The following is a 24,775-nucleotide window of genomic DNA, read 5'->3' on the forward strand; positions in this document are numbered from 1 at the left end:
TTCAAAAATACTTCAATCATTACACAATAAAACAAAACATTGAGAAAGAATAAAGAAGTATCCAAGTCTGATATATTCTAACTTTTAATGACAGTTTTTTTATGATGTACAGGACAAAAAGTATGATCGATTAAACATACCCTGGGTTGTAATCTGACATTAGTCCGACCAGAGATCGACTCAACGAACACCTGCACCCTATGCAATCATACTACTATCACTGCATTTTCAAAGCGATCTCCAGTTTAGTAAATTGGTCTGGTTCCCTTGATTTCCTTTGATTTACTATTTACATAAAAAGTGTAAATAACGGATTCAAATAGTGTTTTATATCCAGAAGTAGATAAAAGACAAAACAAAAATATCGAAAAACATACATTTCCCCTAAAATGAAACAGATTCAAATGGATGTAACAAAAACACAAAAAAATAGTAGATATTGAAAATAATTCAGCAGACAGTCATTTGTCGCTGTGTGATCTTTTTCTGACGTCCATCTAAGTGGCATATTTGAAATTAACTTGTTTTATATAATGCATTTGTAATCAGAGCTCAAGTAAGAAGGGACGTAACAACTGGCATTTTGCTGAAAGTTTGCTATATTTTAGAGATTTCTGAGAAAGGCAAGTGTTGATATTCTCTGTCAAAATTGTGGACATTTTATTTCAACTGTAAACTTTATAATCCAATTGTGACAGTTATCTCCGTCTATTGATTCATACCTTCTCATTTATTACGAGTGATCTTTCATGAACATAAAAGATTAAGAAACAAAATAAAGTATGCTTTTGTTGGACGGACATAAGCGGATAATGAAGCACTGACATTGCAAAAATGCAATATGTGATAAGTCGCCATTTAACAATGCGTTCAATATTGCAATTTATCAATTTTTCTATATAACCATAGCCATCATTTGTCCTGTAGATATTTTTTTATCTGATTACTTATTTGCCATCCATAATTTACAAAAAAACAGGAACTTCTTGATCCAATCAGCTTAAGGATAAGCATATAAAGCAGGCTATTGGTACTTCCCGATCAAAGTAATCAATTCAAATATTTTAAAGCGATTACCATGGGATTTTAGGCCGATATTTTGTATTCATCTCCACTTTAGAACGAGGTTTTGTTTGATTTGCATAAATGTTTAAGAAGTCTTGACATTGGAAATTCTGTTCGATTGGTGAAGGTTATATAAATTGCATCTAAATCAATATTTCCTTAGTGTCTGTGAACTTTCCGTCATGACAAAAAAAGAAGCTGGATATTTGGTTACATGCAAACTCTAATATGTTGAGATTCTCCATGTTACTGGGCAATTTAAAGCAACCTGAAAGTCATTAGAAGTTGATGATTGGGGACAGTGAACTCTCCCAGACAGATGGACTAGCATACTAGGTACTGGCATGAATAAGTGATTCAATGAAAAACAGATGACATCTATCCTCACCTGATTCATATTCCAATGGTAAGATGAAATCGATGTTCTATATTCTTTGTTCAGTCATCTTCATTTTACGTTCGAGGCATTGAATTCCTTGGAAAAGTAAGTCTTAGCAGAAAAAAAATGAAATAGGTCTATCAACAAAAAGAGATTAGTATACTCTACATTAATTTGTAGGCAGGCAAACTAAACCTATCTTAAGAGATAATATCATATGTAGCTTTACACCAATTAAGTGTACAAAAGTTAAGTGTTTAGAGTGTAATCATGTGACACATTCGATGAAGGAAGTATTTCAACATCGTATTATGATCAAAATTTCAATGCAAGTATTTTTACTATTTTTTTATTAGAATTTACAACTTATTTCAAATATATTATAAGCATTTTTTATATATCGTTTCTTTAGCGACATGATTCTAAGTTTAGGGCCTTTTGCTTCTGAGATTTTGCTTCCGATGAACCTCCGATCCAACAAATCATTTCATTATTTTTATCCACACCAGAATCCTAACTTAACCGATTTAAATCACTCCACACAAATTGTATTTAAGCATTTATTGAATTCGTTTGCAATCATTTCTGCAAATTGTTAATGTATTTAAAGATTCAAAGAGAAGGGGTATTTTGATATTCAACAAATCTCAAATAACACTGTTTTATTGCAGCAGATGATACTTTGATACCTTTTATCGTTTGCTATTGACGTATCAACGGTATAGCTTGTTAAGACGACTGCGATTGGGAATGGCTTCTAAAGTGAATTGCACCTCAAACGAAGACAGTATTCACGATTTCAATTCGAGTTATTTCGGCAACAAAATAATTGGTAATATTAATTTGCTAACCACATACTAATACAATTTTCACATATTTTCCTTTGCAAAGACCAGCAGCAAACAGATATTCATATTATTTTTTATCAAATTACTTTCACTGTAGTCAGGAGAGTTTACATTAAAATGGTTCAATTACATACCCAATATCAATATAAATAAGCGAAATAACATATAGTGTTTAAAAGTGTTATCCTTTTTCACCAACGCCGGCTAGCGTTTTTGTATGTGTATATTGAATCAATTTGCAATATCATAGTTCAAAATGAAATAAAATGTCCGAATATGTTTGATTTTATTTATCATGTTTTATCAGATACTATGTCACTAGATAAGTAAGAGACTCCATATAAAGTTGACGTTTACTTTTCATTACAATATTTTTCAGATAAAGGGTTCCTTGCTGTCATCGTAATTTCAATTTCCCTTGTGGCTTGCATACTGCTTTTATCTACGATCTTGTTCCGTCTTTGTAGAAGAGCAGCTTATCTTGAAAAAAGAGTGGACTATTTGATAGAGATGCCATCAATGACAAAACCACCACTTCAATTTGTAAGTTACCCGTGCCTACTTTATGTCAATTACTTGCATCCTATATTTATAGAAATGCATGTGTATAAATGCAATTCTAAAAAAGCTGAACACATGATAAGAAAAAATACATGTACACTAAATAAAAAGAGTTCATTCGTCAAGTTTAAAGACCATATACAGAACAACATAAAAAGAAAAACGAATTTGTATTTAAGAAAGTTTATGATACTCTAAAAACTCTTTTGAAGGTATTTCAGTAAGTTCAGAGGTTTTATCGTAAAGAAAAAGAAATTCATAAAAAGAAACTTGACAGAATTAGTGAACGTTATTGATTGCTTTGTAGAAGTGTGTATTGTCTACTTCTAATTCAGTTATGATAAAATATTTGTATTTTACCTCAGAGACAACCTCTTGGTTTCGAAATTGGAGGTTGTTGACAAAAGAAATTTTACAGACCTGATTAATAAAATAGAAAGTATTCATCGTTTAAGTTTAATCGTATTTTCAACACATAATAGAGTCTAAGACTGACATGATAGAGTCTAAGACTGACATAATAGAGTCTAAGACTCGCAAAAGTTAACATTCGGTAATTGAACTTATATACATAACTAGTATATCATTCTGTCTAAAAATTCAGTGGTTATAAGAAGCAATAATTGATGCACACAATAATTTAGAATTATTTATTGTATTATTGTACAAGGAAATATTGCATAATGTAACCACATGTTCGATAGATTAAATTGAATAAATGCTATTTGTTTTCTTATAAAGGCTTCGGACCAGATTTTGAAGAAGATATCCAATAAAAAAGACCAAAAAAAATGGAAAAGATTGGAGTACTGTGTTGTTAGTTTTGATCCAAACACCCAAGAAAAACATTCTATGGCCATTAAAAATTGCCTGCAGGGAAGACCTAGGGAAAAGCAACTCAATGAAAAACCATGCTTAATACAAGATTCAAAAGATATTGGGAAAATACCTCATTGCGAAGTGATCTTTATATTCGTAGATATGATTGAAAATAAAGAATTTGAAATTTTGGAAAATCCTGCTAAGGATTTGAATGATTTACGTTTATTGACAGTAAGATGTTGCCAGAAATTAGTAGGTAATTATGCTTTTTATAAATTTAGATCGAAGTTCAGAATTGATATAGCAGCCGCCAGAGCCTTTAGATTTGTAAAGCCTGATAGCATTTGCAATTTTCTTACTTTACCGCAGGAAAATAGTCTCACTGGCATACCCCATTTAGGGAATTTTCAGACGTATAATAAGCCATTTGATATTTATCTAGAAATAAAAACTCTGCGAGATTATAAATAGTCATCAGTGATAATATAGAAATATAAAGAGGAATTATGAGTATCAATTGGAAGAGTTGTCTTCAGACATTTCATGTAGGCCCTGGCGGATAAAAAGGGACAGTGGTTCCGATCAAGAAATTTGTATGAAGAAAGGGGCTTCAGGCTATTAGGTGCCAATTATCTTTTAACCATATAATTTCTACAAGAGTGTAGCAAAACCCCCTAAATCATTCTGATGTGTCACCCACTGTATCGTGTATTTTTGTTACGGTTACAGCCTCGTGACATTAGAAGTCCAATGATGACAAATAGAAATAAAACTTTGTATAGACGATGGCTTAAGAAATTCGATAATGTGTATTTCTCGGAAATTGTGTCAGTTTGTGGTTTGGTGATTTTGCTTTTTGCAATAATCATTCTATTTGGCTATTTTTGCCATGTGCATGCTATCAATATGAAGCTCTAGGTGCTCCAGGGCCTTAAAAGTGCATGTTTCCTGCACCAGACACGACTGTTGATTTCATATTTTAGTACCTAAGCGTTAATGTTATTGTAGAAATTGTGGTGCCCAGAAATTTAGCGCTTTTACATGACACATAGGTGCGTATGTCATAACTTGCAGCACTGAGGTACAAAGCTAGTTGAGAGAAACATTCATTGAATTTCGATGTGAAAAATTAAAAATTGAGAAGGGCTAACTAGTAGTTTATAGTTCAATTATGCAGTGTGTCGGAGATGTGTTCATTCATCGAGGTGTTCCATGTATACAGATATCGAACATACATATTGCGCAAACTGGGGTACTGCTACGAAGCATCATGAATTTTGGTGTGTGTGTGTGTGTGTGTGTGTGTGTGTGTGTGTGTGTGTGTGTGTTTTAATTGTCCTTCGTAATGAATTTAAAAATATAAAAACAATTGTTCAATATTATCCATTTAGTACAATAAACTTGTGTTAAGATACGTTTGAATAAGATCCCTGTACTTTCCTTTTATCCCATATTTTTGCAATTTGACGATAATTTGAGGCTCAAAAACTCAAACGATCGATACAAATTAATTCAGTACATGAGGACTTTTATCTATATCTACAAGGGACAATCGCAAGACAAATTTGCACCAGACTGTGTTATTTTATGTTTCTATTATCATATTACAAGATAATCATAAAGCTGATATGTTTTAGGTTTTTTTAGCAATGTACATGAAATCAAAATATTATAAGGCAAATGAGATGCATTTTAATGTGACATTCGGAATCAAATCTTGAAATCAAATTGGAATCCTTGTGATGCCGGTGTTTGATTTCTGTTTCAGCTGAAGACAGGATATTTGTAGTTTGTATCGGTGATGCCGCATCAGAGAACTTAATGCCTGGACTACTGTACAATCCACAAATACCATGTATCACAGAACATCCTGATTTAAAAGAAATGGAAAGAAAGGACAGAGTTATCACTTGTTACAAAGAATTTACTATCACACAAAGAGAGAAAATAGCTGAGTTCATTGTTTAATAACATAATCATAATATCTTGTTGTATTTTTGGACAATTTTAAATTATTCACCGATGTTTTGCAAGCAATGCACTTGAAGTATGTCCTTTTATTATATTATCTCTGTAAAGTTGCATGTTGTTTGAATGCTGCTTGTAAATAAATAAAACACCCCTTAAATTTAACTTTACAACACAGATCGAGTTATCAAATGTGGGATTCACTATAATTGGAGGACGTTTGTATTAATAATAATAATAATAATAATAATAATAATACTTTATTTCAAGAAGGTAACACAGTTAGTAAATACGCTAATAAACAGTATACAAATACAAAAATTCAATAATATTTTTCATATTTTTAAAATACACGCTAACATACAGTCACACAAAAAACATCAACTCTGTTCGTGAGTAAATAGCATCTTAATCTGTTTTTTTAAATTTGTTTTGGAATTTCTTATAATTGTTGGTAGGTTGTTCCACAGCATTGGACCAGAGTAACTAACAGATCTTTTGTAGAGTTGAGTATTCAAAGTGAACGGTCGTTTCCCCACATATCATTGTCGTGCTTGTAATCCTTCATCCAAGTTTTCAACCATTAAGTACTGTACCCAATATATTTTCACGAGTGATTTATGTTTTGCTAACTTCTCGAGCAAGACAAAAGCTACTGCATTATGAAATATATACCAGGCAGAGGCTTATTCGCGAAAAAAGATGGCAGCAATATTGAATAATTATTTGTATTCGCGAAAATAAGTTGATTAACAGTACCTTAAAACATTTCTCTAAGCTGATGCAGTTTTAGTTTTGCAAAGTTATGAACAGCACAGTTTGATAATTTATTTTCAACATGTAATACTTGTAATATATTTGCCCCCAGTACAATTGCTTGTGTTTTACAGTATAACAAGTGAGGACATAAAAAAGTAAATGTTTGATCTCTAAAATTACAATAAAACTAAAGCTAAAATGATAAGACTTTCTCTTGAAAAAATATCTAATGAACGTTAATATTTTGACCCTAGTGTGATCATTGCATTGAAAGTCCAGTTTGTCAAATATCATTAATCTATAAGAATCAGACCAAAGGTAAAAAATACGTATAACTTTGACATGCGATATTCACCGATATCACAATACAATGCCATCAATGAAGTCTTTTAAATTTGAACTAACTTTTTGAACACTGAATAAGTTTGGGAAGTTACATTTAAAAGTTAGAAAGTAAACGCTTTTGAGCTATATGCCTTTGAAATGTTCATTTATTGTGCATTTCAATAACATTATGATTCATTCTACAAAACATATGGAAAATGTTGTCTTTATTCCTTCATTCTGGTAATATCAATAAGCAAATTACATTGGCAGTGTTGTCTTATTTCATACCGTGTTTTAAACACTGTCTCATCATTGCAAAGACTGATAATTAAATTTCAGCCATCATCAGGTGATTAAGAAGTAAATCATGGAAAACGGGCGACAGCGAGGGGTAAAATATCGGCAAAAATGGAAAACCCGTGGTAAAACAATGATAAAATGAAGTTTCCGTAATTTATTTCGATTCCAATAGGACAATAGCTGTCCATTTTTTTTACATTTTCGTGATCTATTGCGGTCACCTTAGACGCGCCATATTTGTCCATATTTGGCTGTACACTTTACGGTAGCTATATCAGTTTTGGTTTCATATTTGATGTTTACGGAACATGAAATAACTTTTCTAAAACATAATATTTAATGACATTATAAAATATTAAATATGAATTTGATGTTCATTTACGCTACTGAAATGAAAGAAAGCAGCTGGTATACATCGGAATGTTATGTATGTTGTGTTGTTTACATTATTAAATTGAACAGTAATTTACAAACAAGCCACGCCAAATGCCACGACCAATAAGTCGCGTGCTGCTCATATGGCAATCGAAAATCGATCACAGTTGTGGTCTCAAAACCTGTTCAGAACGTCATATTAGAATTTTAGATAGATTTGTTTCGGGTTTTGTTCTAATGAAATCGATTCAATGAGTTAAACACACTCACAGACAATCATGTGATAAAGCAAACATTAAGCACTAGCTTACTAGCTTATGAATAAACGTAAACATTTAAGTAGCACTCCAGCTAAGAATCATGAAAAATGTGATTCTTTGGTAAAAAGCCTACATATTTTTATATTTTTGATATTTTTTTAATTGTCATAGTAAACCGAAATTAACATATAACCCGTGTTCTTAGGAGATAAAAATTATATGGAATGCACTGTAGGTTTTAAGGGGGGTCACTCTGTAAATGACACTCAAATACAATAGAATCCATTTGATTTTCAATGTTGATTATCTCCTAAAAGCAGGCATATTTAAATGAATATTTACACATTTCACGATATAGACCGATAAAACAACTTAATTTAAAAATTAAAAATATGTACTTTTTTTAAGGGGGGGGTATCACAATTTTCAGATTTTGCATAATGCATAATTCTGACAAAGACAGATACTTAAGTCTAATGTTCATGTCTCATGACCCACCAAATATTAATGTACGTCCTTTGACCACAGAAAGTTTTAAATTTAGTTTCCAGTTCCGGTTTGTAAATCTACAGTGGCTTCATTTAAAAAATATGTATTTAGATATTATATAAAGGTTGTACAAATGATGAGTGTATAATTTTCAGAATTTTTTACTAATTTCTGATATAAGAGCGTTTTTCCATTGTTTTGAAAGATCCTTCTAGTCAGCTTTCTGAAACGTCTTGAAGAGGTTAGTACCAATCAGTTTTAATACCCTGGGACTTACTATTATTAGCCAATTTATTTTTGCGAGCGATACGTCACTATGGAATTCATGTTCATTAATATCGCTTCGACTCGGCGCGACGGTTAATCTTGCCGCGGCCGATTGCCGCCTTTTTTTGGCTATACCATGACCGGGGACGCCCAAATGGGTCCGTCCATAATTTATTGTTGCCCCTCCTAAGGCCGAGATGCATAAAGTATCAAAAATGAATAGTAGCGAAATAAAATTCATATCTTGAAACGCGAAGTTTGTTTACAGTACAGATTGATATGGAGAGGAGATTTGTTACTTACAAACTAAGTTTCTGGATATTTATTTTTCGCATATAACAAATGGAACTCGTTAACAAATTCGATCTTTAGGAGCTGAATGGGGAAACAAGAAGTCGTTCGCACCAAACAACTGCCGACGACACTAAGTTCAAGAGAGCAAAGATCCACACATTGTTCACTTCATCAATTAGCTTGCTCTGTTGAGCTCCTCAGAAAAATTCTCTAGTATGCATTAGCTCCGTCCCATCAATCCGTCAAATTTTGAACACTCTCTAATGATATCTATATGATAAAAAGTCTATACAAGTTGTCCTTTATCAACCAAAACACCATCAAATCAATGTCGCACTACAAAGTAATAAATTGTTAGGACTATTAAGGTGCTATATCGGTCCTGATCAAACAAACGACAGTTTGTATGTTTATCTGCCATGCAGTATTTCCATTTAATTCTACCTGTAGGGTCTATAAACATATAGAAACGTAACAAAAATACAGGAAGTAAAATATCGAATCTGGTATGTATCATTATGTTTTGTTAGCAAACTATTTTGTTTTCTTCAGTAACATCACTGTCTTTATCAATGTACCCAGATATGTCATGAGTAGTATATGTGGTTAATGATACAATAATAATTAAAAAGTCTAAACGAAATATGCTAGAACTACATAGTAAATGAATACGAAAATTTTGATATAAGGAAGAATTTCATGTTATATAGGCATCCTTTGTACTAAATTAAGCTGCTCACCACCTAAACAAAATGAACATCGAGTGAAGGCATACCTTGATTAATGAATAGTTTGAATGTAACCAACATGATCCGTACCAAAACTTCAGCTTCACCCTAGTCATTTTCAACAGTCCTTCGCCATGCTGTTTTGGTCGACCTCTTCGCCATTTACCGTGCGGGGTCAATTTCAGGGCTGTTTTTGTGATGTCTAAAATTTGAATTCTTAAAACATGCCCAAACCATCGGAAGTGTTTATATTTACTTTGGTATGTAGGTGGATTTTGTAGTTTTTCACTTTAAATTACATTTCTTTGGAAGCTAAGTCTTTTGGGATATTTTCTTTTTTTCCCAAATTGTTACAAAGAGACTGTACATTGCCTTTGTTTTTGTAACGAGGTCAACTTTGATAAGTTCTATTTGTAATCCCTCTATGCCTTGCAGATTTCCATTTTCCATGGACTTATTGGCAAGTGCTATGTGCTTTACTGGTGGGGCTTGATTAGCCTTTTGTTATTTTGTAAACGAAAATAACTCTTAATTCTCTTAAAGCTCCTTTCTCTGTTTCTTCAGCACGTGCCTCAATAAATTTTCTTTTGTCTTTTCTTGTTGATTTTTTCACCTATTTGTCTTTTTCAATATATGCTTTCTGTTGGTCTTTTAGTCTAAGTGATTTTGTGTTGATGACTTCTTGTTTTTTTTTCCCTTTCCTCAATAGTATTCCATGGGTCTAGTGTTACCCACTATTTGTTATTTCCACGGAATATAATAGTATTCTCAACAGTCTGTTTTTTTTTCCCACTTCTTTTCTTAAGTTTTAGGGCTTCCTATTTCGATAGTTTTGGTTTTGAGTACAATAAATATTTGGATTTAGACCATTCTATATACTTGATTCTTATGCAGCTGCCACGATTGTTTAGAGAATGCCATATATTCTTATGGTTGACAAGACGCTTCTTATAACAAATACATTTTTAGTAGAGATTTTGCTAGTCTTTCCATGTACATTCATACTCCCAAGTCAATGTGATGAATTTATTTGATACAAAATCCCTAGACGGAAAAGGAGTCATGGCCATCGACACTATACGTCACCTAAGATGCATGGTGTCTCCATAGATAGCCTTCTTCTTTTAATACAAACACCTCTGAACTTCATCACATTCGAACTAAACTCTATTCTATACCTACCACTTTACTACACTCCCTTTACAAAACAAGTCTTGACACTCCTGTTTCTGAACCTACCTCATCATTATACAGACTTGTTGCGATCATTTTGGATATTGGTTTCCACAGACTCTTTAAACCATCTTGTGTCAAGATGAGGAAAAACGACCATTTCTTCCACTACCGTTTATCAACAAAGATATAAATGCAATTAATTTGGCTAACATCCTCCATCACAAAAACGTAAACAACAAAATTTACCATATTTCAAAGACAAATCAATACCGATTATTTCATAATTCCTATACTTCACCTATTGCTTCAAAATTTTTCAATTATAAAGGCTATTGCAGAACCTCGAAATTGAGGGATTCAAGGCTAAACCACCTGACTGTTCTGGCAAAAACCCTCCATTCAAATACGTTCCTTCCGGTCACATCATTACCTGAGATTTTAGCATCATCGAAAACAAATCTCTACTTAAGGTCCTTTCTAAAGGTCCAAAGCACCGTGAACCAAAAAATGGCATTATAATTATAAAGTTCTGTTGGATGCTGTGGAAGACTACACAAGAAATTGATAAAACGAGAAGAAGAAGACATTGATTCTCTGTCAGAATGATTAATGGCCGTGAGGTCTTAATTTGGAAACGAATGAATGTTATTAGTAGGTCAATGAGTGCCAAGGCTACATCAGTTTTCAAAGACCAAGGTTATAGTGGTAATCAAAGGAATGCAATCCAGGGACAAAGACCAGACATGGAAAACAGACATACACGACAAAGAACATAAAGTAACTAAAATAATACATACAAAGTAACCAAAGCAAATGTGCAATTCGGACTCCACTAAAAACTGGGAGCATTGACCACGTGCACCGGTAGGATAAAAGTCCTCTGCTTTTCTAGAAACACCCACCGACTTGCTCATAAAAGTCAAGTCCGGGGTAAACAAACGAGGAAAGGAAAACTATGACCCGTTCAATAAATCAGTTTTCATGGTGCAGATGGATACACCATAACGATCCACGAGTTCATGATGACGACCATAAAACGTCTGTAGTGATGACGATGTAAATCGCTTTTCAAAAATAATTTAAGAGTAGTGTGAAAAAGAGGAGAAAAACATACACACTTTTTTTATTTTAGTTAAAACGTCACATTCTTAATTATAACACGAGGCGGTCAACATAATTATCTACCAGTCCGTTTAACGGCAGATATATAGATATACTAAGAGAGTAAAAAAAGTAAACTTGAAAGTACAACATTCTGAAATAATGTTTTATAGACATATCGTATACTAAAATGAATAACAGAACTACAATCATGACTAGCTTCAACATTACCAAAATGATCCAGAATAGTGATAAAGATCCAGATTTGTTCGAAAATAAAGGTGAGATTCGTTTTTGTGTAAAATGTAATTTCAGTAATATCGGTTCTAATCACATTTATGCCAGCTGTTCGAACCTGCCTTTATGAATAAACAAGACACAGGCAAAAATTTTTCGCATGATTTTCAGCCGAATTAAGCAAATACACTTTGTGAAATAGTGTCGGGTTAGGAGAACTTCACTTGAAAATCAAGTTAAATTTATATGAAGTTCATATGAATCTCACGTGAAGTTCGATTAAAATGAATTTCACATGAAAAATATTTGACTGTGTAACTTACGAATCTGAGACAACAATTTAGTCTTACAATACCTTATAACCAAGTAATTCGAAATGTTATTGTTTTATGATGAAATACTGTCAGAGGGAATAATATCTATATATTTGTATGTAATTTATTTGGTTTGTAAATGTTAATTTTTTTTCTTGTTGTATTACAAAAAAACCAATTTATACATACTTGTAATATAAAGAAGGTTTTTGAGGTATCGAATATCATATGTGTTTGATTTGGAAATCCTTCAAGAAAGCTTTCCGAAAAGTCATGAAGAGACATACTTACTTTCGCAAGCCATTTACTTTGCTAATTTTAAACGCAAGAAAAAATGCGAATATTAATTACAGCCAATAAGTCCGTTCATTAACAAATGCATGTTAGAGTTTAAGTCGCAAAAATGAAAAGTAGTGAAATCAAATTGATGTTCTGAAACGCGTAAAAATGTATTCGCGATACAAGTTGGTTTACAGTGCACATACTTGGATTCAGCTTGGTTAACCCACAATTGTACGAGATATTTTATACGAGTAAAGAACAATTAGTTTATATAGTATTTTGCACATCATTTTCCAGATACTGCTTTTACTGGTGTGGTTGGAGCATTATTTTTCTTATTTGTTGTGACTGTTTTTATTGTCTCTGCACTTATTTACCAAAAAAAACGAAGCGATGATATGGAAGCTTTTTTGAGACATAATGTTAGTCCACGAACAGTTTCTTTTGTAAGTAATACCATGTAATAGACAAGCGCCGTTGAATTTCAAGAAAATAATATAAATTATGTGGATATATTTTATTTCATTCAGTTTTAACCGTTAAAAGGCGGTAAATTACTTCCTACAAATTACATATTGATATTTCTGTAACTATTTGTTTTAATGTTTAACATTTGTTTATCGGTGTGCGAATTGTGGGCCATACAGTATACTGTGAAATTTTCGTTGGTTTGTCTACCTTGAAAGAAATCGTTCTTTTAACTCCTTTTATACCGTTTCCACATTGATTTTTTCATATACAGCAGATTATCATATTACTTTCATTAACATTTAATCGTATGCCTTTGGACCCGCTTTAGAGATTTTTATATCTAATAGATTGAGAAGTATTGGCCAACACATATATAGATTCTTTCAAATAAGTTGTTAATTTTGTTTTTGCAAAAGCTTGAAAACTTGATTATTTCTATGTCAAAATTCTTCAACTAAGAATAATTAAGTAGCAGTCTTCGTAAGAATCATGCAAAATCTGAAAAATGTGATACACCCCAAAAAAGGCTACACATTTTTATTTTTGTAATTAAACTGTTTTATTGGTCTATATTGTGAAATGTGTAATTATTCATTCATGTCTGCCTGCCCTTAGGAGATAATCAACATTGAAAATACAATAGATTATATTGTATTTGAGTGTCATTAACAGAGTTATCTCCCTTGATTGTGAAATCTACAACGCATTCTATATAATTTTTATATACTTTATGAAAAACCACATGTAACTCTAAGTTTACTTCGACATTTCAAGCAAAATATCAAAAATAAAAATATGAAGGCTTTCCAACCATTAATCACATTTTGCATGATTCTTTTGTGGAGTGCTACTTAATCTGTTGAATGAAGAAGTAGTTCTATCACGTCATTGCTCTTTTGCAGGAATCTTTCAAGATATACAATGAAGTATGCAAAGAAAACAAAGTCTCCCATTGTAAAGGAAACGTTAACCAACAAAAGTCTTTATTGTGTGGTAAATATCATGGAATTCAAACCGAAATTTTAAGTAAAAGATACTGTATTGTGAGCTTTGATGAAACAAAAAGTAAAGACCATTCGGCTATGATTGACAAGTGCTTATCTGAAAGAACTAGAGACAAAGGGTTAGAAAAACAGTCAATTGTGGTATCAAAACGAGGTGATGTTCGAAAGATACCGAAATGTATGGTGATAGTAGTTTTTGTTGATAAAAATGAGAATGATGTGATCATAGAAGCGTTAGGACAAGAGCGGGACCTGCGACTGCTGACAATTAAATGTTGCATTGTTAGCAAAGGTAAAATTGATATCACTTATTAAGTGTAAGTGTTTGTAAGAATCAGGCAAAATGGGAAAAATCAGAAACATGCATGTCAAAACCCCACCGATTTTACAATGCAATATCACACAAGGATACTTTCTCTATTTGAAAAGGCAATAATTGATCTCTGCGTCACTGGCTTTTCGCAGAAATATTTTAATAGAATCTTTGAAAAATGAGGTTGAAATTTTCATTTTCAGTGCATTTCAATGAAATTGTAACTCAATGGTCAAGCATGATATGAAAAATATTGTCTGTTTTCTTTAATTTTGATGGTGAAAATAGTCAAAGTAAACTATCAAAATGATGGGTTTTTTTCATACCATGTTTCACCTACTGCCCGATTCTTACAGAGACTGACACTTATTTTTTTTCTTTTAGACAGAATTCTCTAAAAGTTTTTAATAATTACCACTTAAAATGTTCCATTCATTTTGTATATTTTAATGCAAGCAATAACGAGCAGCCTCAATCTATTTTTTGTTATAAGGGTTCAACGGCGGAAAATATTTTAAATCAAATCTTCACTGCAGCATTTGACGCAATTTTCGGAAACTCTGAAAACAACACATTGTATGGGCAGTCGGTAATATATGTAACAAACAATATCCAATCGAAAACAATTAAATGAGGCTTTTTTAATGTTTTCTTTTCCAGAAATTTAAGAACAGAAAGTAAAAAAAACATAAAAATCTGGTGACATTTTTAAACTTATCTGTGTTAATGGTTCGTTAAATTGTATATGATGTTTTGGCAGTCATGGATTTTGTTAAAAGGGGCTATGTAACAGCAGTAGAAAATATCTCAATGAGGAAAGTCCATTGAAAAAGGAAAACATGTCTCTTGTGGGTGTTTACTGATGGCATTTTAACACATAACAGTAACTGTAAAACTAAAAACAGATTTCGAAGAAGTACGTTCGAATAGAAATGTAGTTACACGTGTTTTAAAATTTACCAGGTTCAACAAAACGCATTTGTGGTAGAAGCTTTTTGGTGTCTTTTTTTTTTTTTGTCCTTTTTGTTTTTTTTTTTTTTTTTTTGTTTTTTGGTTTTTTTTTGTTTTTTTTTTTAATTATTCCCTTTTTGTTATTTTTTAGCTGATGTGTTCGTTGTTTATAGTGGAGATTCAGCTTCAGAGAATTTAATGCCAGGACTTCTGTACAATCCACAGATTTCATGTATCACAGAACATCCGGATTTAAAAGAACTAGAGAAAAGAGATAGAGTCATTACATGTTATAGAGAGTTTACTATTACACAAAGGGAAAAAATAGCTGAAGCTATCGTATGAAGCTATGTCGTCTTTTTATACAAAGTTTGAGAGTCAGTCTCTGTAATAATCGGGCGGTGGATGAAACATTATAGTTCGAAGTAACTCAACACTAAGATAGAGTAGTATTACTGTTTTCATTAACTCATCGATCATTTGATTGAGAAATGCACTACAGATCAACAAATTCTAGGGCAGATATCTCTGTAAAATAAACTGCTCAATTCAATAAAAAAATGTTTATTGAATTGAGCTGATAAATTCCTCTCATTTGTCCATACATCTCAAGTAATTTAGATATCAAATAGTAGTCGTGTAAAAAGAAAAAGATTCTATTGAATGAAATAACGATGTCATATCGACCAGTGTGGAGTGCAAGTTTAAGAATGTTTTCTACTTTGCCTGATTTTTATAGAGACATATACTTCATACCGATGTCAATTGTAGATAAAGCACCATTAACTATATACAAGCAGATTTTGCATTCGGTTTTGTTTACTTTAAAATTACAAATGATAGACATTAATTATGTTTACATTTTTCTGAATGACATTTGTCAACCGCTCTCTGATGTCATGTTTTTTTTTCAAATCAAGTTTTATGAGAAATGACAATTTCTTTTGCTTTTTACGACAATTGCAGAATATTATGCATTGAACGAACATTAAAGTATTTCGTCAATTACGTACGTCAGGGCGTTTTTCAATAGAAAATTTCAATAACAGGAAATGGTTATGTAGGCAAAAAATTCTGACTTTGATATTATATAAAATGTCAGGAAAGTCCTTAATGCATATGTTCGAAGGAAATTAAATGAAATCCCCAATGCTAGTGATTCAATGTCAGTGTTTTACTGTTAGAGTCTGTTCTAAAAGAAGTCGAGCTATGTTACATTCTAAGGACAAATAACAAAACATTAACCATGTCTTGTAAATATAAGTATATTTCAATAAGATCAAATTATAACAAAGGGTTGGCATGTTATCTTCTTGTTTTCATGAGACATTTTGTAAACTTATTCATGTCGATCCATTGCATACTTGTGACATCATTGCAATATCATTGCAGAGGAAATATTTTTATATAATTTGTTCAGCCAATTTTAATGTATAACAACAAAGTTGACATGTTATGACCTTAACCAGGGCATAGTATCCCTTCATCTTTATCTGGAACACTACTTTTCTGATGAAAGGAACACAAGCAATAACTATTGTTTTGTCAAAGATAATTGTGTCATTTGGAAAAGCGAGCAAAATGGTCTTTACTACTATTCTATACAAAATATATAGAAATGTTGGTTTTCACTTAAACACATTTTTGTTGTTGCTTTTGGTCAAATTAAGAACAGACTTTACACTACAGTTGCCTGAGATGTCGAGTGATTTGTAAAACATGAAAGCACTCTCCCTGGGAAAAATATATCGTCATTCAAAATTTGTGTTATGTAAGTCCACAGAATGAATGCAAATTTCTGTTCAATATTTCAAGCGAAAATTTGTTTAGATAACTTCGTGTTGTGATGCTTAATCACCAACATGAACTTATACAATGTATATGTGTTGATAAATTCGAAGTGTCGGTTTACTCTACAAGGCTAAACAACCAAACTTTTGTCATTCAAAAATTGTTCCATATTCCAAATAAGGACACGATAACGTGAATGTAAATGAATAAATGCTTGGGGTAATTGACAACTTAATGACAAGTTTTTTTTTTTTCCAACTGGTACATTTTTAGCATTTTCCATATTGCTATCCGTTTTTCGAGTGTCGTTTTGAGATTTTTGCATAATAAGTTTTTTTTTTCGTGCGATATCATTTGATACAGTGCACGCTTGCGTACATTGTGCTAAAAAATAAGCTGCCATACAGTAACTTTAGATGAAGCTTAAAATTGCTGAATATCGTTGGTGACAGTATAAAAAAGCAAATAGTTTCTTACACAAAAGTAAAGAAAGTGTAGTTTTTTTCTATTATTTAATTACAATCGATAACAACTTTAATTGCCTTTGCATCTCGATCATCTGCAGTCTTAAAGGCTTTTTCTGTGTCAGACATTTTGAAACGATGAGTGACGAGACCTTTTGTGTCGACTTGACCACTAGCGATCATATCTAAGGCAGCTGGGTAGCTGTAAATCACAGTAAAACATGCATGTTCCTTCGGTCATCAGAAGTAATGAACCGATAGACCCTTTTGTGCTAACTGTGGAATAGTCGATGAGTATGCGTAGAGCATAATCAATATAGATTTCCACGAGAAAAAATCTTTTCTACCCAAGCCCTACCTGGCGGAAGTGTATATATAGCATACTCATCAACTTACCACAAAAGGGTCCATGGTGCAACACATGCGAATCATGTGAAGTACAATACAGTATGATCATATGAATAAAATGTGGTAAGATTATCTCGTTCTTTAGTTTACAAATAATATATCGCATGATTTCATTGATGATCACATTTTTTTGGACAATGGCAACCAAATATAAGCGAGCCAACGTTTCCATTTGAGATCGATAAAATGTTATTTCTCTTTTTACGTAACCATTTGGTCTTAATACCTTACTTTAATCTGTACAAAAAAAGTGAGAAGATTCCTGATTCTTACAGAGGCTTGTACTTACCAATTAGCATATCTAAAAACTCCTTTGATGTCGACTTCTTTGCTTGCAGCAACATTATAAGGGAGTGGCGTATTGCATTGTCCCCTCCCAATCAGAATGACACTACCGCCGGGAAAAGTAGCCTGCAAATTATATCTATTAATACGTATATTTAAGGGACTATCTATGTAGAAACCAGGCAGATCATATGTTATAGGTGGCAGAGGGTAAATTTTAGCCCACCATTTTTTTTTATCCACTGTAATGTTAAACCAATTATTGTGGTAGGAAGAACAGGGCTTTTTCTGTATCGAAAGTGGATGACTCAGAATATATTTTCAAAGTTCCCTAACAAATCAACTGAATTCTGAACCAATCAAAAAGTTATTTCCTTTATTTTGATCTATGTAAGGTATTTCACTCTTATCATTTCAGTAAATTACAAACGTCGTTGTAGAAAACGCAAATTTGTGACCTTGAATGGAATTTTTTTTAAAACAAAATTTGCTATGTGCAACCCACTGCCTGGGTATTCCATGGACACCCTTTTAAATTTTCTAATCTACTCCTATGCACTTTCTATCAGTACAATTTCAAACCTAGGCATACTTTTGGGATGCTTTTCCTATCGAGCACTTGGTTCATGTTGGTTCTGAGATAAATGCTGATACAATAGACGATATTCTAAATTGGTAAATCCGGAATTGTTCCGGAATTATACGGCCTTACTGGACAAAATCAGTTACTAAAATAAATATAGTCTACTCATATAAGAAAACTTGTGTCTAAAACGTTGGTGGCCTTCCAAAAAAGAGCATAAGCGATACTAATTGTTTGTTTGTGTAGAAAGTAAGAGCATTGTTAGGCTTTAGAAATTGATTTTCTACCTTAAATTCAACAACTACAACGATTTCCCGTCTGAATATCTCTCTTACTCTATACTGTTCTGCCATTTTAATCTTCACGGAAAAGTCTTAATTAATGAATTTTTCACGAATTTAGAAAATCGTCTATTATTTCACGCATGTCCTTTTGTAAGAAGCCAGGCAACATGTTTGTCAGCTTCATAGCAATGCCAAAAGTTAAAATTCATACACTTTTCGTACTAGTCTGCAAAAGAGTAACAATATGCATGCATTACTTCTTACATAGATTCCAAAAATTAGACTGAAATCGGTACCGCTGCACTCTACTGTTACATCTGGCTGAAAACCGATTTGTGATGTCACTTCCTTCGCAAACACTTCCGGGTCTTTTGAGTTGACCTTTATTGTGTAGTCAGCTCCTTTAGATTTAGCGAACGATAGTCTTTCAGAGTCAATATCTTTAAAAAGAAATGCCTTAATATACCAATCGTGTGTAGGTTATGATGGAAATCTTAATTTGGATGAGTTATTTTTTTTTCGTGTTAAAATACATTTGAACAATAAGGACCCAAATATTATTATAGGTATTTTCATAGAGTACAGTTGAAAGCCTTTCATCTCGGAATTAGGTTCTCACAAACATAGAAGAAAAACCTTTGTCGCGATATTAGGCAGCAGATGTTATGGAGATTTCAAACTCATGTTTTGAGGAATCTAATAAATAACAACTGAGCTTTACCTGTCATTATCACTGTGGATGCTCCCATTTGTTTTGCAGCTAATAATGTGAGTATTCCGACTGGACCTTAAACGCGTACAAAATTCTTGTTAGCACATGTATATTAAAATTCATTCAAAGTAAACTCGTAAAGATAGTCACAGACTATTATATAGCAACTATTATCAGTATTCGTAATATGTGTTCTAGAATTGTATGTGTTTTCATCCCAATCAGATGTTCTATAAGAACGCACTATCAGTTAATAGAAATCATTGATGTACCTCACTTACGTTTTTTTAAAGTACCAGTCCATATAAAATTAAGACACCGCCTATGATATAGGTGATTCATGGTGTAGAAATACCCACCAAACAAACGGTGCTTTTTCAGTTTGTATATGATATATTTAAACATAACGATATTCATTTTTGTAATGAGATCAGTATTTTTGAGAAAACTATAGTTTTTACATTCATCATCCACTAAAATCAAACCAAACATGATCAAAAAACTATAACCCTCGTAAATTGCCAATTGCATACACATTCAAGCATATATTTTTCATCAACAACAATCGAGTGTCAAACTAAGACATGACTTGTTTTCCATTAAGCGGTGCAAACTAACTCTCTCTAATTCTACATCCAGTTTGTCGGGTTCATCGACTGAGACGAACAACTGGATACGAATCAAGAATGGAACACGAATCTGATTCAAGAAATGAACCGTATAATGGAAAGCACCTATGGTTATGTGGTCGGTAACTGTTTCTGAATAAAAATGATTTGGTGGATTTTTGACGTGTATAAGTCACCTCCAGTCTGATTTTTAAAAAGAATTTATCAATGCACTGACATAAATGTACCTGCACCACATATCAACAGTGATGTTCCTAAATTGACGTTTCCTCTCCTACAAGCATAAATGGCGACCGCTAATGGTTCTAAAAGGGCTCCTTCGTCCAATGAAACGTGATCTGGTAATCTTAAAATGTAATAGTAAACTCATACAGCAGTTGACAAGATAATTTACAGTACGTGTAAAATAAATGATATCAAGAAGACATGATGGAGAAAAGGTTGAGATGGATTGGGCAAGTCTTGAGAAAAGATCAACAAGACATTAATACAGCCTTTTTCGGGACACCAGAGGAAAAACGGCGCAGAGGTAGACCCAAGGTAACATAGCGACGTACCACTGAGTCGGAAATGAACGAACTTAACTACATAGTTACAGTTTACAGAAAATTGCCAAGGCCAGGTTGGAAGTGGCGTATCTTTATTGTTGCCCCTCATGCCATTAGGTGAAGTTGGCAGTAAGTTAACGTCTAGAGTACTATTGTTAGCATAAACAAATGTTCGTGGTTTTCATGGTTCGTTCAAACTACATGCTCAAATGAAATCAACGAATTCTCAAATAAATGAAGTATAGAAGAAACTTCAACACACCACGAAAATTTTAAACCTTCGAATAAAATAAGTTTCACAAAAAGTTATCTTGTACACTGCTAAATGGTTGTAGTATACACATAAGGTTGCATTTAAGCATATAAGAACCACAAACAACATCGAAATAGAAAATGGAATCGCTCTGCATATACACAATGTACATATAGTTTGAAAAGCTCTATTTATATGTATGCGCCTATTCCGTAAAACTTCCATTTTTTTTTTTTTTTTTTTTTGCTATCTTTCTTTTCTTTTGTAATGTACATCCTTCTGGTTGATTTATCTGTTTTAAGTATCTTTAATTTTGTCATTGGTATAGCAAGACCATATAGCATAAAATCACCTAAAACAGAAGTCTGCTTGATGCTTGTACAAACGACTCAAATTTCCATCCACTGGTGGTGTTGCACAAAACCGAATGTCCGGACACAAATTATACTGTCCCCCTTTACACAATCTACACATTCTGCAAGGTAAACCTGGTTCAATGGCTACCCTGTCACCTGATGGACGAGAAAAATGTAACTCTAAATATAGCTACTTGTTTGAATTTGTTGATAAGACATTTTCTCGTAATAAGCTTTCAGCATGTGATTACAAAGTGTGGGTTTAAGTACAAATTTGTAAGCAAAGATATGGTAACGTCTTCGGCGCAGCAGCAATGGTCGAAATATGGCTGCTGTCTTGATTCTCATCCATTTGTTACCTTATCTAACATAGGGGTATTTGCTACGTTAGATTTTTCAGTTTTAATGATAATATAAGGATGCGTTAATTTTAAATGAAAGTTTAACAGAATTAACGACATGTTATGAAATTTTAATTAATTAATTAGTCTTAACCACAAATTAAACAACCGGGTCCTGAAACTACATGTAAATGCATGTTAATACAAAACCTAACTTGAATTTATGTAAAAGCGTCTATAACAAATAGCTTAGCCTATCTTTTTCATAAGTTTCATGCCGAGAGATTATATTTTGTGTATCAAGCCTCTTCGAATCGTACCAACTGCGAGGTCTTTGACGTTTGATCCAGTTTTTACGACGGTACCACTAGCTTCGTGTCCAATAACCATCGGTTTATCCATAACAAACCGACCACATTTACCATACTTCCAGTACTTGATGTCAGATCCACATATACCAACTGATCCCATTTTCAAAAGTACTTCTAAAATGTTTCATCACAAAAACACGAATTGAATTGATTCCATTTTCACCGTTAAACTAAATATTTCATCACGAATGCACATAAACCAACTTATCCTATTATTAACATACTTTTGAAATGTTGGAACACAAATAGATACATAAATAGATGGTAGTGTGGCCAGCTAGTCTATGCTAGTTTTTGTCGTATATATTAACCTATGACAATTTATGAGCCGATATTTTCATTTAAAATCGACAGTAATTAATTATATTGATTGGTATTCGTGTTTACCTAGTAACTTCTTTCCAAAAAGTTTATAAACACAACCAAAAGTGCCAGATAATATATGTTAATTATATGTACTGTTGCTAAATTCCTATTACTCGACTTGCTGCAGATCAGTTATAAACTCTCAGGGGAAGCCGACTCTAGGACAGTTCTAAACTCTCAGGGGAACTGTCAGAAAAGCCGACTCTAGGACAGTTCTAAAAGTGTCATAGACAGTTCTGCTACTAGGGCCAGCTCTTTTGATAGTTCTAGCAAAGAAAGTTCTACGAGAACAGTTCTAGTGGTACTTTTAGCTCTACGAGAGCAGTTAAACTAGCAGAGCCGGCTTTGCTAGAAATATCAGAAGAGCTGGCTCTAGAAGTGTCCAAGAACTGTTGTAAATCAGTAATAGTACTGTTCTGCTGACAGTTCTAGGACGGTTTTGTGGGTGGCTAGAACTGATCTCATCTGTATATGCATGCAAATGTATCATACGTTATCATGTTAATCATGCATACAATGTAACATGCACGGTTTGTATGGTCATCATTTTGTACGTTGCACTTTTTTCATGTGTGGCGTGTTTTACTTGTGTTTTACTTGTATAGTGTCGGGTTAAAGACTAGATTTTAAAGTATTCCAGCCCGGAAAAAAAGTTATTGGTTTAGAATTCTAGAACGCGTACCCCAACATACATCCTATTTGTTTTGCTATACGTACCATTAGAATCTAACGTTGGTATGCCTACATCTTCCTGAAATTAGGTTATCAAGTTATTGTTCCACCATTGAATCACACAAAAAACCAAAAAAAAACGTATAGGACACGTGCATCTCTCTTTTTTACAAAGAAAATGTTCCTTTTTATCATTATTATTTTTATTATTATTATTATTATTATTATTATTATTATTATTATTATTACTAGCAATTGTTCCAGTGAAGTTAACAAGTCTCCTATTTTTTTCTTCCATTGTTTTTTGTGTTCTATTAGTTCTATGTCGTGGGATTTGACTGGTCAAAATTCTTCGTGTAATCAATCGAATGCCAAAAAAAAAATATGACCGTGTCATCTCAAAGTAAGAAAAATATTGGATCATATGCAATATCAGAAAGTCCTTGTGAAAATTTAAAATGACGGATAGGAAAAATTTGTTAAAAAAAAAACTTGGCCTAGTCGAGTGAAAGACTTGGTATATTTGTCGTAGTATTGTCGTTTTTACTTGGCATGGTATGTACAACTTTGAGGTAGTTTCTTGAAATCCAAAGAACACTTAATCTTCCAATGAGCCTAGACCAAGTTCTGAGTTTTTAATGGCGTTGTATTTCTGTTTAAAGTTATGTTCTAGGTTATTTCAGTTGCAATTTTTGCAATTTTTACTAGACAGGGTGCCGTTTTATCCCTGTTCGATAAACAAACCCTTAAATAGTCCTTGCCTTTAGATTTTAAATGTTCAATGTTCTTTACTTTCGTTTCTTTTTACATACACCCATCGTGTGAAAAGAAATGTTACCAAACGAATGTCCATCGGTCCGTGGAGGACTGCAGCAACGTTTTCTTCGGCCATTTTTATTCGTCCTGAATGTTGACATTGAATGTTGTTTACTTGTATAGGTAGATAACGTGCAATCTATCTTGGCCTATTTACACACATAAGTACAGTTACTCATTATTTTGCCATATTGTGTGCTTACATTTAATGTACAACTAAATCATAAAGCAGTTTTTTTCATACGCCGTGTTAAAAAGAGTAATCACGGGAACCAAGGTTATAGGGTAATCAAAAGAATGTAATCCAGGGACAAAGACCAGACATGGAAAACAGACATACACAACAAAGAACATAAAGTAACTAACATCATACATACAAAGTAACAAAAGCAAATGAGCAACTCAGACTCCACTAAAAACTGGGAGCATGGACCAGGTGCACCGGTAGGGTAGGTTAGAAATTATCCAACCCCAAAAAATCCGATATTAATTTTAGGCCGAAAAAAAATGATAAAATTAATATAAAAATATAAGCCTTAATTAATGCACTTGGTGCTGGATGTGGCTTTCTATATATTTTTTTTTCTTTTTTTTTCTTTTTTTTT

At 32.7% G+C, this 24,775-nt stretch overlaps 3 protein-coding genes and 1 long non-coding RNA gene across 10 annotated transcripts; 2 read left to right on the forward strand and 2 right to left on the reverse strand.

Moving 5' to 3' along the window:
- The first annotated feature begins 7 nt into the window (after nucleotides 1–7).
- LOC148617009 (uncharacterized) lies at nucleotides 8–5,820 on the forward strand. Of its 4 annotated transcripts, XM_088584260.1 has the most exons (6): nucleotides 9–623; nucleotides 1,229–1,471; nucleotides 2,116–2,276; nucleotides 2,672–2,835; nucleotides 3,595–3,931; nucleotides 5,444–5,820. In XM_088584260.1, exons 3-6 carry the CDS (start codon nucleotides 2,195–2,197, stop codon nucleotides 5,641–5,643), a joined length of 783 nt encoding a protein of 260 aa, XP_088440386.1. In that variant the 5' UTR covers nucleotides 9–623; nucleotides 1,229–1,471; nucleotides 2,116–2,194; the 3' UTR covers nucleotides 5,644–5,820. The 4 variants fall into 4 exon arrangements, with proteins under 4 accessions (XP_088440387.1, XP_088440386.1, XP_088440389.1 ...); XM_088584261.1 differs by having other exon boundaries at nucleotides 8–1,471; nucleotides 2,119–2,276; XM_088584263.1 differs by lacking the exons at nucleotides 9–623; nucleotides 1,229–1,471 and adding an exon at nucleotides 1,575–1,772.
- On the reverse strand, nucleotides 1,490–9,617 carry LOC148617010 (uncharacterized). The gene is made up of 4 exons (XR_015922376.1): nucleotides 9,490–9,617; nucleotides 8,724–9,050; nucleotides 2,650–5,545; nucleotides 1,490–1,555 (listed from the first exon to the last, which is right to left on the reverse strand). It is a non-coding gene; the product is annotated as an uncharacterized LOC148617010 (long non-coding RNA).
- On the forward strand, nucleotides 9,050–18,024 carry LOC148617011 (uncharacterized). Its single transcript, XM_088584259.1, has 5 exons — nucleotides 9,050–9,220; nucleotides 11,893–12,000; nucleotides 12,850–12,998; nucleotides 13,926–14,319; nucleotides 15,443–18,024. The coding sequence occupies exons 2-5, from the start codon at nucleotides 11,910–11,912 to the stop codon at nucleotides 15,634–15,636; spliced, it is 828 nt and encodes a 275-aa protein (XP_088440385.1). The 5' UTR covers nucleotides 9,050–9,220; nucleotides 11,893–11,909; the 3' UTR covers nucleotides 15,637–18,024.
- Nucleotides 13,926–24,292, reverse strand: LOC148617012 (sorbitol dehydrogenase-like). Of its 4 annotated transcripts, none has more exons than XM_088584254.1 (9): nucleotides 24,193–24,290; nucleotides 23,400–23,433; nucleotides 22,266–22,430; nucleotides 21,601–21,760; nucleotides 20,675–20,793; nucleotides 19,828–19,893; nucleotides 19,371–19,546; nucleotides 18,244–18,365; nucleotides 13,926–17,748 (listed from the first exon to the last, which is right to left on the reverse strand). In XM_088584254.1, exons 1-9 carry the CDS (start codon nucleotides 24,244–24,246, stop codon nucleotides 17,595–17,597), a joined length of 1,050 nt encoding a protein of 349 aa, XP_088440380.1. In that variant the 5' UTR covers nucleotides 24,247–24,290; the 3' UTR covers nucleotides 13,926–17,594. The 4 variants fall into 4 exon arrangements, with proteins under 4 accessions (XP_088440380.1, XP_088440383.1, XP_088440381.1 ...); XM_088584257.1 differs by having other exon boundaries at nucleotides 24,116–24,206; XM_088584255.1 differs by lacking the exon at nucleotides 23,400–23,433 and having other exon boundaries at nucleotides 24,193–24,292.
- Between the last annotated feature and the right edge of the window lie 483 nt (nucleotides 24,293–24,775).

Source organism: Perna viridis, chromosome 5, assembly GCF_037379345.1.
Source record: "Perna viridis isolate PV_CMFRI_1.1 ecotype Kerala chromosome 5, ASM3737934v1, whole genome shotgun sequence".
Lineage (NCBI taxonomy): Eukaryota > Metazoa > Mollusca > Bivalvia > Mytilida > Mytilidae > Perna > Perna viridis.

Excerpts from the sequence above, each read along its gene's own strand:
- LOC148617011 (XM_088584259.1), top strand. The coding sequence starts at position 11,910 with ATGAATAACAGAACTACAATCATGACTAGCTTCAACATTACCAAAATG. Across the intron at positions 12,999-13,925 it reads GTCCACGAACAGTTTCTTTT|GAATCTTTCAAGATATACAA; the intron begins GTAAGTAATACC and ends GCTCTTTTGCAG. Across the intron at positions 14,320-15,442 it reads ATGTTGCATTGTTAGCAAAG|CTGATGTGTTCGTTGTTTAT; the intron begins GTAAAATTGATA and ends GTTATTTTTTAG.
- LOC148617009 (XM_088584261.1), top strand. The coding sequence starts at position 2,195 with ATGGCTTCTAAAGTGAATTGCACCTCAAACGAAGACAGTATTCACGAT. Across the intron at positions 2,277-2,671 it reads TTTCGGCAACAAAATAATTG|ATAAAGGGTTCCTTGCTGTC; the intron begins GTAATATTAATT and ends AATATTTTTCAG. Across the intron at positions 2,836-3,594 it reads CAAAACCACCACTTCAATTT|GCTTCGGACCAGATTTTGAA; the intron begins GTAAGTTACCCG and ends TTTCTTATAAAG.
- LOC148617012 (XM_088584254.1), bottom strand. The coding sequence starts at position 24,246 with ATGGCCGAAGAAAACGTTGCTGCAGTCCTCCACGGACCGATGGACATT. Across the intron at positions 19,894-20,674 it reads ACTGTTGATATGTGGTGCAG|GTCCAGTCGGAATACTCACA; the intron begins GTACATTTATGT and ends TACGCGTTTAAG. Across the intron at positions 19,547-19,827 it reads ATCCACAGTGATAATGACAG|ATATTGACTCTGAAAGACTA; the intron begins GTAAAGCTCAGT and ends TTCTTTTTAAAG.